Below are 18,027 nucleotides of genomic sequence, written 5' to 3'. Positions count from 1 at the left end.
TGTGAAAGTGACATGAAGAAGGATTTTATACAGCAGTATTGCAATATCACTTTTGTTTTCATTTTAAAGTTTGTAAGGGGTTATGCTGTACCAACTGGACTACCTATTATTTACTTTCTCTTAACTCACAGCCCTCTGAATTGCCTGTTAAGTTTCTAGAGCTTTATTTACTTTAAAAAATTTTAGGGTAGCCCGGGGGGCTCAGTGGTTTAGCGCCGCCTTCATCCCAGGGCCTGATCCTGGAGGCCTAGGATTGAGTCCCACATCAGGTTCCCTGCATGGAGCCTGCTTCTCCCTCTCCCTTTATCTTAAAAAAAAAAAAAAAAGATTTTATATATTTATTCATGACAGACACACAGAGAAAGGCAGAGGGAGAGGTAGGCTCCTTGTGGGGAGCCCGATGTGGGACTCAATCCGGGGATCCAGGATCACAATCGCTGAGCCACCCAGGTGCCCCAATTTCTAGTTTTGTTTTTTTTTTTTTTTTTTTTTTAGTTTCTAGAGCTTTAAAGCAGGAAATCTAGTAGGGCCAGTGTGGAGACAAAAGAGGCTGCGGTGTGAGAAGGGGTGTAGAAGCCGGGAATAAATGACCACAGCTGCTAGGTTACTAGTTTAAGTCCTTGGGCAGTGGTATTCCAGATGCTCAGCTGGCATCCAGAGGGCTATGGAATCATTCCAAGGGCTCCAGTGGTGTCCTGACATCATTAATGACGCTCTTCCCTTTACCCCACTACTTTATATTTGAACAAAGTCATTTTAGAAATCTTCTGTACCAAATTACTTCTTGTCAAGAGTACAATAACCTGCTGGTAAAACAGGAAAGCTTCCCTCTTAATTAACCGCATGTTCAGAAATATTAAAATAAGAGCTAGGAAAATAAATTATTCAACACTGACATTTTATTTTCTGAACTTTATCATTTTTACAAAACAAAACAAAAAGCAGGTATCAAAAACAGCAAAGAGGTTATAGAATTTTCTCCACCAGTTTTCACATAAGACAGTGATTATGAAACCGGTGTCCAATGTAAATACTAAACAGGCTGATTTCCCTCTTGGTCCTATGCATTCAGGTGGTTTTGGAGTTACTGAGTAATAACTTTTTATAAGCACCGGTCATTTTGTGAGAACCGATTTGGTTTGTCTAACAAAGTAAACACTTTTTGCTGTGTGGCATCTTCCTTTTTTAAAAACCACTGAGCTAAAATACAGAATGTGTATGTGTCTGGATCTGAACCAAATCTCTTAAGATCCTAATTACCCTGAAGAACACTGAAGACATTTATAGGGCATATGAAATACTAGTTATATGCCTCATAATGTCTAAGGCAGCTATTCTGTTTCTAAAGAAAATAGCATTTCATTCAGAGGCTGCCCAGAATTTGAACTTCATCACTGTTTCCACATCTTTTCTCATTTGGAGTAATTTTCCCAAAGAGGGCCATATTATTAGAACGAAGTTTTATGCTCATGTCAAAGAGGCTCTGGCATTTCATAGATATATTTTTGTAGAGCAAGACTCCTTGCTCTGGACCCTGGAGACCACAAAGAAATCAAGAGGCCATGATTATTGGATGCAAAGAGGAAGAAGCGTACTTAAGCTCACATGATCTGGAGGTAAGCAGAAACAAAGCTGGAACTTGGTAGTGGTGTTCATTCACCACTTGTTCTGGAAACACATTTTGCTTAAATAAGGGAATTATGGTCCAGTTTTGCAATGTTAATGGCTGCCAGTTTCGCAAACATTTTTTTTATAAAGATCATTTCCTGGCTAGCAATGAGTAAGGAAACTGGCCTCAAACTCTGATCAAATTTCTCACTATTAGTCAAAAACAAAACAAAACAGCAAAAACAAAAACAAAAACGCAAAAACAAAACAAAACCCCACCAGCCAACAGGGGTTAGAATTGCACAATTAAACTTGGAAGGCAAATTATACTATATACAGACAAGTATACACTGAAATAGTTTTGAAAGCATGAAACATTCCTGTTCATAAATATTTCCTCTGTGTTATTCCAATTTTCACAAAAGGAAAACTGATATGTAATTGTTCTTTACCGATATGAAAAAGGAAGCAAGAAGGCAAAGCTGAGAGAAACAGATGCTACCCAAAGGGCAGCGGTGGCATTTGGTTGTTTTGGTCTTTGTACCAGCGACTCCCACACCCACAGGATATCCAGTTCCTGATGGACTACACAGTCTTCCTCGCAGTCAAGACTCGGACAATGGAGCCTACTCCTCCTGCAGCAAGTGCCTAAAAACAAACCAAAATGTAAACGCTGATGGAATTATAAAGGGTCAATTATCATACCCAAGTAAGACGTTTTTTCTTACAGAAGGAATGTGTGCGGCTATCAACTTTGGCTTCATTAATTTTCATAAACATTCTTGAACACCAATTACGCACCCAGCACTGCAGAGCCAGTGATTGATAAAACCTTCACAGTCCCTGCCCTCGTGTACCTACATGCTCGTGAGATACTAGTTTACATTCTATAATTTTTTTCCCCCACATAATAGGATGTTCTTCAAGATTTACAGCATGTTCTTGCTGAAAACATGTGCTCAAATGTAAATTTAGGACATTCACTTTGCTCTTTTATTTTTTAAAAGATTTTATTTATTTATTCGTGAGAAAGAGAGAGAGAGAGGGAGGGAGAGAGAGGGAGAGAGAGAGAGAGGCAGAGACATAGGCAGAGGGAGAAGCAGGCTCCACGCAGGAAACCTAATGTGGGACTCAATCCCAGGACTCCAGGATCATGAACTGGGCCAAAGGCAGGCGCTAAACCGCTGAGCCACCCAGGCATACCCACTTTGCTCTTTTAACACTGTCAGGGAAGAAGTTCAAACTGGTATCAACTACCCTAAGTCCCATTTAGATCAGCCAGCTTGTTAGATTCTTTTTATTCCTCCAAGCTAAAAGTGTATCATTTAATAGCTAAGAACTTAGGAACTTTAATTTTGACACTACCTTGAAAGACTGGAAGTCACAATCAAGTGTCAGGAGCTGAAAGCTCTAGCTTACTTACTAAATACTTTTGTGTACTGAGTACTGTGCTAGATGCTAGGGATATAGAACTTTCTGGTCTACTAGGAAGGGACAGAACATAAAAGAGAGATTATGTTAATATAATGTACGAAATGACAGAGGTGTGCCCTGGGATAAGGAGGTACTCAGGCAGGGAGGAAATCCTGAGCAAAGGTACAGAGGTGTGAAACAGTAAGGTGTGTCCTGGGAAAACATACTATTATGCTGCTCACTGCTGGAGCAAGGGGGATGAACGGCATAAAAGAGGAGCGGCTAGACTTTGGAACTTGAGCTTTACTCTGCAGGTGACTGAAAGGGTAGATCTGGATTTCAGAGAGGGCATTTGGCGACCGGGTGGAGAACAGATTCGAGAGAAGCAGAGCTGGTGGCTGGAGGCCTGTGTAGGAAGTTACAGCAAAAATCTGGGGGAGATGTTGCAAAGAGCTGCATCAGAGGGGTAGATAAGCGTGCTTAGATAAGCGTGTGGCTGGAGAAGTATTTAGCAGACAGACGGGCAAAAATTGGTGATGATGTTAGGAAGCAATGAAGACTTGATGTGTGCCTCAGTTTCCCCATCCACCAAAAAAGGAATGATAGCAAGCTTTCCCTCCTACTATTTTTATGAAGATTAAAGGAGTTATTTATGAAGTGATTAGGAGAGTGCTTGGAATACAGGAAGTGCTCCATCAATGTCTGCTATGATCCTGGGACTGTACAGGAACCAGGATGCTTAGGTTGTTAAGCTGGCTCTTCATCTCTAAATTGAGGGTTATAAAGATGCTTATATGCCTCCTAAAGTTGTTCTAAGGCTTAAATGAAACATCATCTAATGGTACAGTGTCTGGCAAATGCAAAGTATTCCTGAATAGGATGACCATATACATTATTCTCCAACTGGTACACTGAGTGAAAGTGAACTATTCATAATCATGTTGGGACAACAGGCATAAACTGGGGCCATCTTGGGAAAATAGGGAGGTCTGGTTGGTTACCCTGTCCCTACAAGTTAGGCTCTCTTTATTTGACAGTGCATGGGTGATCAAGTGACTTGATCAAGACAAGTTCTACAGCCTATTCTCATCTTCCATGTGTGTTTTCACTCAGATACATGGACAACAGCTTCTAAAGACTGAGGGTTGGGAACTGTAAGGTATTAGAATATATCCCTTCCCTGTGGTTGGTTCTATTTAACTGTTCACATCTGTACCCATATTACCCAAGAGTTGGGTATTAAAAATGACCTTACCAACTTTTTACCTAACGCTAAAAATTTCCCTTAGCCATTTTTTTGGGGGACAGTGTACCACCATCTGCTCACAATGCAGAATCAAATGCATGAAAACACAAAAACATTGAAGAACTCTTCATCTCACCCCACCTCTGATTTCTTTTAAATCCTGTAACATATAGAGCATGAAATTTGCTCCTTTAACCATCTTTCAGGGTAAAATTCAGTGGCACTCATTATATTCTCAGGATTATAGTCACCACTGTTTCCAATAATTTTCATCACCCTAAAAAGAAACACTGTCCCCATTAAGTAATAACTCTCTATTCTCCCTTCCCCCAGTCCCTGATAACCTCTCATCTTCTCTCTCTCTCTCTCTCTCTCTCTGAATTTGCCTCTTCGAGGTATTTCCTGTAAGTGGAATCACACCATATTTGTCTTTCTGCAACTGGCTTACTTCACCTTGCACAACGTTTTCAAGGTTCATTCGTGCTGTGCCATGTATGTAATTTCCTTCTTTCGGTTGTTCAAAAAAACAAAATGTAGTGTATGCATAAAATGGATTATCTGGGGGATCCTTGGGTGGCTCAGCAGTTAAGTGCCTGCCTTCCGCCCAGGGCGTGATCCCGGAGTCCTGGGATCGAGTCCCACGTCCGGACTGCTTCTTCTCCCTCTGCCTGTGTCTCTGCCTCTGTCTCTCTGTCTCTCTCATGAATAAATAAATAAAATCTTTTTAAAAAAAAAAAAAAGGATTATCTGTTCATCCGTCCTTGGGCACTTGGGTGTTTCTAACCTTCTGGCCATGGTCAAAGAATTTTTGACTTTTATAGTTTATCTTATTTTCAAGGTTCGGATTTAGTTCCAAGTTCAAGATCATGTTGAATGAACAGTAATCATTACTGAATAAATATGTGTTGCAAACCAGAATCTCTTAAAACCAGGGTTAGGAAACATAAATCTAAGCTTTCGTTTTCATGCATTTATTTGTAAAGACAATAATGTAGTCAAAATAATGATTTAGGTGAGAAGAGCAGTCATGGTTACTTTCTATTATTAAGTGGCCAGTCGGAGGGACTCTAGGTCATAACTTACCTTTTCATGCCATTGCAGTAACACAGCACTGCTGTTATCAGAGGGGCTCTCGAAGCCTTTATAAATATATTTCATGAGAAGATCCACACCATTCTTGTCCAGGGACTGAACTGCCTTCTCGATATCATTAGCTTTAAAAGAGATGAGCACCTTCAAGACAATACTGCCCGCTCGATCCTGGGGACACAGAGAACAGAGCATTCACACGTAAGCACGTAGAGTGGTTGTTCTGGAAAAGGTGACACTTAAGACCTGATGGACATGGTGCAGCCCAGGTGGCTCAGCCTTCAGCCCAGGGTGTGATCCTGGAGATCCGGGATCGAGTCCCACATCAGGTTCCCTGCGTGGAGCCTGCTTCTCCCTCTGCCTGGGTCTCTGCCTCTCTCTTTCTCTGTCTCTCATGAATCAATAAATAAAATCCTTAAAAAAAAAAAAAAAAAAGACCTGATGGATATGAAAGAAGAATCCTTAGGGGTATTTGAGAAAAGTATTCAGAGGAAAGAAGGAAAGAACATGTGCTGTCACTGTATGTTCAGGGTGTTCAAGGAAAGCAGAAAGATCCCTGGTAGCCAAAGACATGGTGGAGGAGTAGGACAAGTCAGGAGGCAAGCCCTCGCAGGCCACTGTGAAGACTGTGGCTTTCATTAAGAGAAAGGAGAAGATGTTGGAAGATATTGAGAACAGTGATAGAATCTGACGTGTGTATGAGATAACAGTGATATAATCTGACTCTGGCTGCCATGTTGAGAATGAGCTGATGGGAAGTTGGTGAGGGGCAGGGGACAAGGCTGGAGACCAGTTTGGAAGTTACTGCAATAACATAGGCTGGTTTGGGGTAGCATGGTAGCTCAGGAGAACGACAGATTCTTGACATGTTTGAAGGAGAGCTGAAAGCATCTGCTTACAAAGAGATATGGTAATTTTCCAACTTTATTAAGTTGGCATTTAAATTTTACTTCTTGACCTCAGAGAAAACCCCAAAGACAAAGACAATGAATTGCAGTTCTACCTTGAACCATCCTTCAATAATAGTTAATAAAAATAACTTTTTAAGAAAATTTAAGTTTCCTATCTACAATAGGTAGATATAGTGATATTTATAATTTTTTTTTCTGATAAAAGGCTGCTCCAAGAGCAAAGTTATTTTTCCACTCAAGAAGCCAAGCAAAGAGAACACTTAATTTACCCTTTCAACAATTTCACTTCTCCTATTCAAGAAAGAGTGATTATCTTTGGCATTCCTACTGATCAGGAGTTTACAGAATGTTTCTACCACCTATTGCTGTCTTCAGTTTAAAGACTAAGCAATTACCCAATTTAGAAAAATAGTCTTACAACCACAGCTATAACTTCCCACCCACAAACTGTGATAAAAACTCACCCATATAAAAGCAGAAGGTGGTAAAATTGAAATCTCAATGACATCCCTCACCACTTTCAAAAACCAAAGAAATGTTTCCTCTCATTGTTGCCTAGATAATTATTATGCATTTACCTAAGTTATTACTAGTACTCAATTAAAGAGATCCTTAGGGCTCCTACAGACAATGGGGTCAGAGCTCTGGGCTTCATTTTATACAATTATTAAGTAAGTTCTCAAGTATTTCCGGAAAGACTGTTGCAGGGAACGTTAAGTCATGTTTTTTTGAAGGGCAATTTGGCAATGCCACTTGTAACAAAAGCCTTAAAAAAGTGGCATTCTAAAACCCGGGGATTCGCTTCTAGGAATTTATTCAAAGGAAATAACTAACAGTTTACTCAAAATTGTTCATTTCCATACTGTTTACAACAACAAAAGGTCAATAATCTAAATATATGACAAAAGATTAGTTATATGTAAACTGCAGCATATCTATATGCAGCCATTAAAAAAGGTGCTTATAGAAATAAACTTACTGCCAAGGAAAGATGTCCATGTACATCATAAAAAAAGCCAATTACAAAACTCCATTTTTATTTAAAAAACAACTACTAAGAAAGAGACAAGCTCTGTAAGCATATAACACCAGAAAGTAAAAACCGATGATCTCTGGGCAGGGGGATGATGACGATTACCCCTTTTTGCCTCTCTCTGAGTTTTCTATAAACATTTATTTTTTTTCTATAAATATTTAATACTTGGATAATTTAGAAAAATTTTTAAAAAGCAACCAAATAGAATCTATTTATTTTGTAAAAGTATTGTTTATTCTTCAGGCCTATGCTCCAATTCCCCGAGTGCCTCCATTAAACACACCGAAATGGTCTCTCATAACTCAGTATTAGAGTGAGATCATTTTCATATGTAAATTTTCACCTAACAAACTACACAGAGTAAGCTCTTGTATGTCAAAGACAGTAAACAGTTAAACTATTTGTTGATTCCATGACACTTCAGAGGATTTTGGAAAGAATGCTAAGACACCAGCAGACATTCCTGTCTGACTCACCTTCACGGCCTGACTCTTGGTGTTGATAGGGGGATTTTTCAGAGCTGCCTGTAGGGCGGCTGTCATGTTTCCTGTGATGGAGGTTAAGGGGATAGCAGCAAAGGGGAGCCTTCAGAAAAGCATCAGAACTACCAGGTATCATTGGTTCTTAAGCCTTGACTTTATACGTAGAAAGAAAAATTACCACGATCGCTATGTTCAATATTGGAAAACTCAGTATGTTGGTTTCAAGGATGTCAATCAACATGTAAAACACAGAGAACATAAGAGGAGGTAATAAGGCAAAGACCAGTTCCTGTCTGGCTCTAATTACTAAATGAACACTTCGAGAGCCTTTTATTTTCCAGTAAGACACATATGAAACATTACTCAGAGTGATACGTATATTTTAAATTACATATCTATGTATTAGAATTATTAGGTCCCCAAATGAAACAGCATACCCTCAACCAAAATGTCTTTTTATGTGATTCTTAACTGTAAAAATAAAGACCAAACTTTTGCTAGAATTATATTCTATCTTAATTGAAATACTTGTAGAAAATGCTGGTAATTATTCCAGCACTCTACATGATATACATTAGTAACCTCTCAATATTAACAAAAGATCTAATAATTCAATGTCCTTTAGGCTGTAGCTTAATTTTTCTGTTTTGCATATTTTCTCTTATATTTCCAAAAAGGTCATTAACACTGTTTTAGGTCATACCTATTAAATTTAGTCTTTGAAAGCACCAGTGAGTTAGCAAGTATGAGACACGGAAGGCCAATCAGACTGTCAGAACATACAGTCATTCCCCTAAAAGGAAAACCACAGAGTTCATTTGTTCCTCCATCTGTAGTGCCTGACTAGAGCTTGTCTCTTCTGGTTGCAACAAGAGAAGAGACAATATCTTTTAAGATAAAGAGATTAGAAAGCAGATCCATTTTATGGATCCAGCGGTACCAGTTGAGAGTCAGCACCCATCAACCTAAAGTTAGTTCACAAAACGTCATTTATCCATTACAAAGAATGTTTTCAGACAGAATAATGTTCATTGCTTATGTTTGGAAAAAAAAGAACAAAACAAAACCAAAACACCCAAAAACAAAAACCCCCTATGGCTGGTGGTAAGCTGTTATTTCCAAGGCTTAACAAACTTCTAGAAAAGCTTCCTTTGGCAGACTGGCTCATTTCTAAGACCTTTTAAGACTTACATATTTAAATAATGCAACAGAGCAACAGCTGACTGTGAGAGTTGTGGAAATCAAAGAAACATCTGTATGTTGGTAAATGTTTAATGCTGTATTTTAGGTGCCTTTAAGACTAGATATAGTCCCAACCAATATTTTCACTCCTATTTCCCCATTATACTTTAATAGAACATTGATGAGGAGAGGTTTAAAAAGTCTTCCCTATCTTACGAATACATTCAAGAATAATTAGAAGTGAGTGAATTCAGTAATTGAGAATCTTTAGCTATTGCAACATTTACATTTTTTTAAAAGAGATGTGGTGCCAAATACTCGCTCAACACTGATGAATATTCAAATATGCAAAAAAAACCAAAAACACACACACACCAAAAGCCCCAGGAACTGACAGCCGCATTTTAACTGAAATGGAAACGATTTCAGGATTGCAAAAAAAATAAAAAATAAAAAATGATGCTGCTTTGCGCAAAATGACTCATCGTCTATTTTGCTCATCATCTACTTTATTCACTGGGGCTTATCTTCAATATTTCCAGGGATTCTCCACCTGCCACCCCCGTCCATTGTCCCCTTGCTTCGCAGGTAAAAGCCTCCAAGCTTCCTGGTCGGGAGTTGGCCGTTTCCCCGGGGCTAACAAATTCGTATCTGGCCAAATTCCTTTCTCTGTCAATAACTATAATTATTAAAAGAGCCCAGGGGATAAAAAGGCCAGGGGGGCCTCGGTTGTGCAAACCGCCCCATCCCTCCCAGCGAGGAACGAACTCTCCTATCGCGGCCGAAGAGCAAACCGCCGGCGCCACGACGCAGGCAGCCCGCTCCCCGCAGTCGCACATCTCCGGAGGGGACCGGACTCCGGCGGTCACGGCGGTCACAGCGGTCACGGCGCGGGGGGGACCTCCGTGACCTCGGGCCCCTGCCCCTCCCCCCGGGGCCGGCGGACAGCAGCGGAGGCCTCCCCTCCGCGCTCCGAGGGCGCGGCCGCCCCGCCACTTCCCGGGGCAGCGACTCGGGCCGCCACCTGAGGAGTCGGGGCGGGGGCGGGCTCCGGGGTGACCCGGGGTGACCCGGGGCGACCCGGCTAGACCCGGGAGCGCCGCCGGCCGCCCGTCCTGGGGACCCCGCAGGGCCAGAGCCGCCGCCCCTGCCCCGGAGCGGCCCGGCGGGCGGGGTCCCCGGGCGGGCGGGGCGGGAGCGCGGGGAGGCCGGCAAACGCCAAGGATATTGCCGCAGGCAGGAGTCCACCTCGCCTTCGTCGGGCCCGGCCTGCCCGTCGCCCCCGTCCTCCTCGTCCACGAACTTGTTCTCGTCGTACTCATCCACGTCCACCTTCCGGAACCGGGCCGACGACACCGTGTTCTTCGACATCGCGAGCCGGACCGGCGGCCAAAGCCTCCTCTCGGCGCTGCCTCGACCTCGGGAAGCGCAGCCCACCAGGAACCCGCAGCCCGGGCGCCTTCACTTCCCTCTTCCGCTCTGGGGCGTCGCCGGCAGCCGCGGCTCGGACGCTTCTGGGCCTGCGCGCTGGCGCCGCTCCTTCCTCCTCGGCGGCATCCTCCGGCCGCCCCCGCCGCCCCCGCTCCTCCCCGGGGAGCGCGCGCGAGGGAGGGCGCGCCGGGCGCAGTGCGCAGGCGCGGGCGCGCTGCAGGAAAGGGGCGGGGCGGGGGGCGGGCCGAAAGCGGCGCCGCGGGCAGAGGTGAGAGGCGATTGGCCGTCCGCGGGCGTCACGTGATCCCCAGGGGGTTTCCATAGCAACGCTTCTCTGCGGTCCGGCGGAAGGGGGGCGGTGGGGGTCTGAGGTTGGCGGCTATGGGCTCTGGGGGCGGGTGGCTCCTGCTGCCGCCGCCGCCGCCGCCAGCGACCTGTCGCCGGGGTCCTGCGTGAGGTCCGGCTGGCCCGGACTTGCCTGTGGGGTGGGATGGACTGGTGGCCGGACCGAGTCCCCTGCAGTTGGCAGGAGTATGGGGCGGAGTGATGCACGCCCGGGCGCCCAGCGTCGATCTAGTTGTCAGAGGCATCACTTCGGACCGTGCGCTGCCGGTGGCTGCGTTCCTGAGCCGGGAGCCCCTTTCCCGGGGTTGGAGCTACGCCGCGCGGCCAGCGGGAAGTCCCCAAGGACGGAGTCGAAAGGTCGTATCTTATCTGGCAGTGCTGTGTGACAGCATCCCGACGGCACCTGCAGAGCCTGAACTAGGTATCATCTCCTTGGGGAGGGAGACGGAGGTTCTGGGCAAGGGCTCGGGTGGCAGACCTGGGGCGAACCTGTGGAATTTGGGGTAGGGTCAGTCACCGGCATCTTAAAAATAAGTGGTGGTTTGGAGCAAGCACGGAAGGAAAGGATAGGGGCGAGTTATGCCCTCCGGTGCTGTGGGGAAACAAAACGTGTGAGGATTAGTAGATTTGAGATTAAGATTTATATTTGTGATTTGAGATTTATATGATCCTGCTAGGCCAGCTTTTTATTACATTGGACATCCTCGTTTCTGAGAGCAAAGCTCTTACTGAGGAGGCAAAGGCACTAACACTAAAGAAATGGTAGTTGTGCTGTGTGTGTAACACCGAAGTACAAATATTTGCAGAATACAATTATTTTGGACATTTAGCTGGACGCTGCTCAGATAGCTTTATGTTTTCCTGGCATCCTCTCAGGTCTCGTTCAATTCCACCTCTAGCAGAAAGCCAGCTGTTGCCCTGTTAATACCCCAATCCTTGGTTTCCTGTGCTGTATTGAAAAGAGCCCTGGACTTAGAATCAAAAACCCTGGCTTAAGTATTGACTTCCACTCATAATCTATTTGATTGAGGCATGCCACTTAAAATCCTCAATTTCAGGCTCCTCATTGCTAAAGTGGAGCTAATAATGCGTACTTCGCAAGATTGTTCTGAGGACCAAGTACAGGAAAGTGTTCTGAAGCTCTAAAATTGTACATAGATGTAAAATGCATGTTACTTGTACCACTGATTTTGGCGTTAGTCTTAGGAATTACTTAATGACATATCATGTTTTTTTTATTATTATTATTATTTTTTGACATATCATGTTTTATCTTGCTCCTGGAAGAGATCAAAAGATTCTGGAGGGCAAAGACTTGCCTTATATTTATTTTGTATCTTGCTTTACATCTGATGTAATGCTAAGCATGCAGGCAGTACTCAATACATTCTGGTACTCAATTATTCATTGATGAATGAATAAAATGTGAAAGGCAGTACAGTTTGAAAGTCACACTGAACATAATGAATCAGTAAGGAAAGGAAGAGAGATCTCAAAATCAAACATTTGTGGGACAGATATGCATACATATGTATATATGTATATCTATCTACACTGACATATATACATATTTGTATATGTATGTATGTGGATATATATATATATATGTATAAATATATGGAGAGAGACGGAAAGAGTTCACAGGAATGGAATGCACCCTTTCTTCTTGGAAGGAAGAAGCAATATGGCATTTTTCTCCTCCCAATTAAACCACCCTTCTGGAAAATTTATCATTTAGGTGATAGAAGTGACATTTCTTTAAATTAACATTCAAGTTATCTGCAAACACATGATAAAAACTCTCCCACATACTGTTTTAACAGAGCAAAGGAAAATTTTCTACCTGTTGGTAATATTTATTTTAAAAAGTCATATACCAAAGTATCAGACCATTACTATGGTAAGTGGCATTATATAACTTAGAATATAAGATTTGTTTTAATATTTCTTCCTCAGTCTCAATCTTTTGCTAACTTTAGTAAGAGCCAAACAGTGTACTTGTTTTGATGTTGAAGACTATTGCACTTTTCTGTTCTTATAAATCAAGATTTTCTTTGAAGGGAAAATTGAACATTAGAAGTGCTACTGAGAACAAACAGAAACAAGAATTTAAGACTAATGTATCCCTTCTCTTACATTTCTCTTCTTTTGTATTAGGTTTTATTTAGACGATGTCTTTATTGTCTTATTTTAGAACTGGGAAAGAATCCTGGGGTAGAAATCAACTTAAGGGAATAGTGAGAGGAATTTAAAAAATCGAGTTGCTCAAGGGTATAACTGATTTGATTACTCAGAATTTTGCTCTATATGTTGAATATGTTAAATATGATTAATCAATTCTCAGTTGCATAATACATTTGAGATGTAATAATGTCAAAAAGGTCCTTTTCCAATGAGGTATTTTTTGTCATCTCAGGATGATAAGTACCTAGTACATAGTAGGTATGAAACACATTTCTACCCAATGAATAATCTGACAATTGTGCAATCATATTTAGAGATTGGTTATTTCTTAATGGACACTTTAATTTCCTCCCTACCCCAATCAGCTAACAGTTAAATCTATAAAGCTTTAGGGAATGTGTGTGTGTGTGTGTGTGTGTGTGTGTGTGTGAAGAAACCTGTCTTTAATTATCTTTTACTTACTTTGCAAATTACAATTTTTAATGTTAATCATAGTACTTAATTCATTTTAGATAATATTACTCTCCATATTTTAATTTTTCAAATGAGTGTTTATCCCTAAAATAAAGGATCCGTAACGTTTTAAGACATTTTATTTATTGTGCAAATAACTTGGTTTGGCTTAATACTAATGACTAGATCTCAATTTTCTCAAGGTTAGTGCTGCATGATAGAGTGTAGCTCCTTTTTATTATCTGTGATAATGCAAAGAGTGAAAGATCTTTTTAATTAGAAGGGATTTTGATAAAACCATTTTATAATAGATCTTTCTTTTCAGATATTTTAAGCTGAGTACTCTACCTACCATGTGCTTCTTTTCCCCAGCCTTGCCACTAAATACTCAATGAAGACATTGAGTCCCACAGCAATGAAATGGAAGTGAGCCCAGTGTTAATCAAATGTATCAAACATGAGTTATAAATATAAAATAAATAAGTAAATTTCAGTTCTAGTCATGATGATGTAATACCACTGTCTTCTAGCAACATAATTACTACAATATAAAAAGTTTTTTTTAGCATGTTACCTAGACTATAGTATGGTCTAATGCTTATAGATAATATCCAAATGAACTGGTTCTGTGTTGACACCAACAACCTTCCACACCTTCAGTTTTTGCTTTGTGATTTATTTTAGCTTTATATAACTTTATTAGTACACACTAAGGTAGGGTAGAAAGGGTGAACTATTTTACGGTGGACCTTTATTTACATACTAGTCCTTCTAAGATTAAAAAATTTTAAATCTGTACTCTTGTCTCAGGAAAAGTGTTTAGTGCTAAATGAAACAATAAACCTTGTTTTTAAATATTATTTTGAATGGGACTCTTTATTTATTTATTTTACCTGCTTATGATAGTGTTAAGAGAAGCTATGGATTCAAACATTTGTTTATTCTCTTTCTTTCGCATTACTGGGATCTCTTATTAATGCTAACAGTTGGTTTAAGGTTATATTTTTCTCATAGTATACAATCATAATGTTTAAGATAATGATAACTTACATTTTCTTTTCTAAGATTTATATCACTTTTATTTATTTTTTTATTTTATTGCATTAGTTGGACTTTCAAATCAGTGTTGAAAAACTGGGTGATAATAAGCATCTCTTGTTTCTATTTTAATGGAAATAGTGTTGGTATTTTACCAGTTTAAATTTCCTATTGTTTTAGGATATTTAGGAATGACTGCTGAAATTGTCAAATGTTTTTTTGAGGGGTCTAATGATAAAAAATGTATTATTTTTTATCTTTTAATTTGTAAATGTATGTAACTATATATATATATATATAGTACTGAACTATTCTCACATTTCTAAAATAGATTCTGGTTACTATTTTAATTACTTGGTAGATTCAATTAGTTTCTGTTTTGTTTACATGATTTCAGAATCAATATGTATAAGTGAGATTGGCGCATAGTATGTATTTGTGCCATCTCCATTCAATTTTGATATTAGTATAGCTTTGTAAGATGAATTGAGAATATTTCCACCTTCTTTTCTATGCTCTGGAAAAGTTTGAATAGTAGGAAATTACTAAGCTGTTTTTTCTTTGCATGTTACAAAATGTGCTTGCAGAATTATCTGGACTTGTTCATGTTTTTAGAGCTAGATCTTTGATCATCTTTATCTTCTGTGGTTTTTGACTAGTTTTCTTTCCTTTTTGACTCAAAATTTTATAATTTTGACTCAAATTTTTTAATTTACATTTAATAATTATGCATTCCATCTAGATTGCCAATATATTGGCAAAAAATTGCACAAAATATTTTCTTACAATTATTTTAATATCTTTCATGACCATGGACTTATTACTTCCCTTGTTGCTTTAAGCAAAATATTAAAATCAAACTTTTTTCTCCCCCTAACCTGATTATTACAAATGCTAGTAATATATCTTTCCTTCTTCTAGAAGATAAAATTTATAGTTTTGGTAAAATTGGAAAGATCCTGCAATTCCTATTTTTTCTACTGTCTATTCTAATTCTATCAATATTTTATTAATAATTGCAACTGCCCCATGAATGGTTTTATGTTAGACCTGGTAAACAATCTCTTTATTTACATTATTTAATCCTCAGAGTAGCTTTAGGGCTTAGGAATTAGTGTGTCCATTTTATGGATGAGGAAACTAAGACTAAGAGAGATTATGTAACTCAGCCAATAATACTCCACCAGCAAGTGGCAGACTGGTATGGTAATTAGGTGTGTCACATTCCAAAGCTTTTGCTTTTAATCACCACTCTCTGCTTTCAGTACCTCTTTCTCATTATTCCCAACTGTACTGCTCACCTTGGTGCTAAAAATAACGTTATAACTATCAGGGTCTAAATAAACCCACACATAGCTTTTCAATAGCTTGAAATGAACTTAAAAGATCTTGTTATTGTAACGATGGTTTTTGGTAAAGATTTTGTTTATTTATTCATGAGAGACACAGAGGCAGAGACACAGAGGCAGAGGGAGAAGCAGGCTCCCCGTGGGGAGTCCAATGTGGGACTCGATCCCAGGACCCTGTGATCATGACCTGAGCCAAAGTCAGATACTCAACCACTGAGCCACCCAGGTGCCGCTGTAATGATTTTTTAAAAGATGTTTGTTTTCCAGATACTTGTGAGCTTTCCTCATTTATTTTCCTCTTAGTATTTTGAGACTAGACATAGGGCCTGTTACCTAATATTTGGTCTATCACAAAGGATGTCACTTTTTTTTTAAGTGTATGTATATGTATATGAAGAGATATATGTATATGAAGTATATGAAGAGATCAGTAGGTGTTGATGGATAATCCCACTTAGTTTTTTTAAAATTGTGGCAAAATACACATAGCATGCAATTTACCATCAACCATTTTTAAGAGTCCCCTAAGTAGTATTGTACGATCATCACTACTATCCATATCCAGACTTTTTTTTATCTTGCAGAACTGAGACTCCATAACCCTTAAACAGTAACTCCCCATTCCCCACTCTCCCCAGCCCCTGATGACCAGGGGCTTTCTGTCATCTATAAATTTTTTACTTTCTGCTCTATAAATTTGACAATTCTGTGTACCTCATATTAGTGAATTCATACAGTACTTGATTTTTTTTTTTTTTGTGATGTTTATTTCACTTAGTTTGATTTCCTTTCCACAACTGTAGCAAGTGTCAGGGTGTTGCTCCTTTTAATGGTGTATAGTGTTCCATTTTATGTATATTCCACATTCTCTTTATCCATTCATCTATTGATGGACACTTGGATTACTTATGGCCATTATGAATAATGCTGCTATGAATATGGGTATACAAAGATCTGAGACCCCACTTTTAATTCTTTTGGTTATATACTCAGAATTGCTGGATCACCTACTTTTTTAATTTTGTAAGGCACCAATTCCACTTAATTCACTAAATAGAGTAATAAAACAATATTCCATTGCCTTGGGTCTCCGATTTGGAACATTCCTGAGAGTCAGAGACATCAAGGAAAGGTAATCTCAGGATTTGTGTTTGGGATGAGGTTCCTAGGTAAAACAAAGAGTAGGGGATGGGGAGGCTGCCCAAACTCTGGGATCTAGAATTACTTAAGTTCTCCAGCCCAGCCCACCCCACCCAGCTTCCCTAGCTCCCATAGTCTTCAGGATGACTATTGATAACAATAGTCTGAGCAGAACTACAGAAAGGCCTCAGTACAGGCAAAAATGGGTGTTGATTTTCCCAGGCTTTGGGTCCATATTGTTACTATTTTGAGAGCCATTAAAGCATAGGGATTAAGAACAGGGATTCTGGAGCTAGAGCTCCTGGGTTTGATCTCAGCTCAGGCTTTACTACATGAGCTCTCTGTGCCTCAGTTTCCTTATTTGAAAATAGATGTTATAATAATACCTACCTCAGGATTATTGGGAGGATTAAATGAATTAGTATATGTAACTGTTTAGAAAAGCACTTGACATATAGTTCTCATAATATTGTTTTTAATTAGTAGAAGTTACCATGTAGCTTTCCAAACCTTTGGAAATAAGATGAATAACGTGTTCTCTGAGCTGAACGTTTTGGATCACATGAACTTTAGAATAAAAAAAGATATGTAACAGCAGTTTAAAGAGATAAGATTTGCACCCAGGCCAGCAGAACTAGATGGTAGCTTGATAAAACATTAACAGCTATAGAGAATGGATACTAGTCGTGACAGGAGTTGGTTATAAAGGTTATATTGTCTCTTATAGTCTCGGCCAGGGATCAGGTGCCCTTTTGGATCCCACCATTTCAGGAATAGTGTCCCTGGCAAGCAGAGTGTGATAGCACTAAGCATTTGATTCAAATAATGAATTCCTCTAATCTGCAAAGCAACCTTCTGATTTTAACTTGGCTTCTCAGGTAGCTTCTCTGCATAGAGAGGCTGTATATGTGACACAACTTGAATTACCCGCTTGCATATCCAGTTGTAAGTCTCACTGGAAATCAGTACATTAACGTTCCCTTTTTACATGTCAATCTTGGGAACTTTATTAAGCCAGTTCTGCCCTGATTAACAGATTCATTCTCTCTATATTGACCAAGTAGATAATTGAGCCTATAAAACTGAGAGCCAAACCCTGCATTGTGGTAGATTCATAAAG

General features: G+C 40.1%; 2 protein-coding genes across 2 annotated transcripts in view; one reads left to right on the top strand and one right to left on the bottom strand.

Annotated features, from left to right (window-relative positions):
* Positions 1 to 881: 881 nt before the first annotated feature.
* On the bottom strand, positions 882 to 10,522 carry ARPC5 (actin related protein 2/3 complex subunit 5). Its single transcript, XM_041768937.1, has 4 exons — positions 10,196 to 10,522; positions 7,780 to 7,852; positions 5,351 to 5,527; positions 882 to 2,256 (listed from the first exon to the last, which is right to left on the bottom strand). The coding sequence occupies exons 1-4, from the start codon at positions 10,336 to 10,338 to the stop codon at positions 2,194 to 2,196; spliced, it is 456 nt and encodes a 151-aa protein (XP_041624871.1). The 5' UTR covers positions 10,339 to 10,522; the 3' UTR covers positions 882 to 2,193.
* Positions 10,523 to 10,784: 262 nt separating this feature from the next.
* The window catches only part of RGL1 (ral guanine nucleotide dissociation stimulator like 1), a 261,146-nt gene continuing 253,903 nt past the window's right edge, over positions 10,785 to 18,027 (top strand). Inside the window, exon 1 of the mRNA XM_041755483.1 lies at positions 10,785 to 11,164. The gene's annotated coding sequence lies outside the window, so the exon portion shown is untranslated. The remainder of the gene's footprint in view (positions 11,165 to 18,027) is intronic.

The sequence above is a fragment of the Vulpes lagopus genome, chromosome 1 (assembly GCF_018345385.1).
Source record: "Vulpes lagopus strain Blue_001 chromosome 1, ASM1834538v1, whole genome shotgun sequence".
Classification (NCBI taxonomy): domain Eukaryota; kingdom Metazoa; phylum Chordata; class Mammalia; order Carnivora; family Canidae; genus Vulpes; species Vulpes lagopus.
The sequence above is the reverse complement of the archived record's forward strand: the minus strand, read 5'-3'. Positions and strand labels throughout refer to the sequence as shown.

Excerpts from the sequence above, each read along its gene's own strand:
- ARPC5 (XM_041768937.1), bottom strand. The coding sequence starts at position 10,338 with ATGTCGAAGAACACGGTGTCGTCGGCCCGGTTCCGGAAGGTGGACGTG. Across the intron at positions 7,853-10,195 it reads GTGGACTCCTGCCTGCGGCA|AGGAAACATGACAGCCGCCC; the intron begins ATATCCTTGGCG and ends AACCTCCATCAC. Across the intron at positions 5,528-7,779 it reads CCAAGAGTCAGGCCGTGAAG|GATCGAGCGGGCAGTATTGT; the intron begins GTGAGTCAGACA and ends CTGTGTCCCCAG.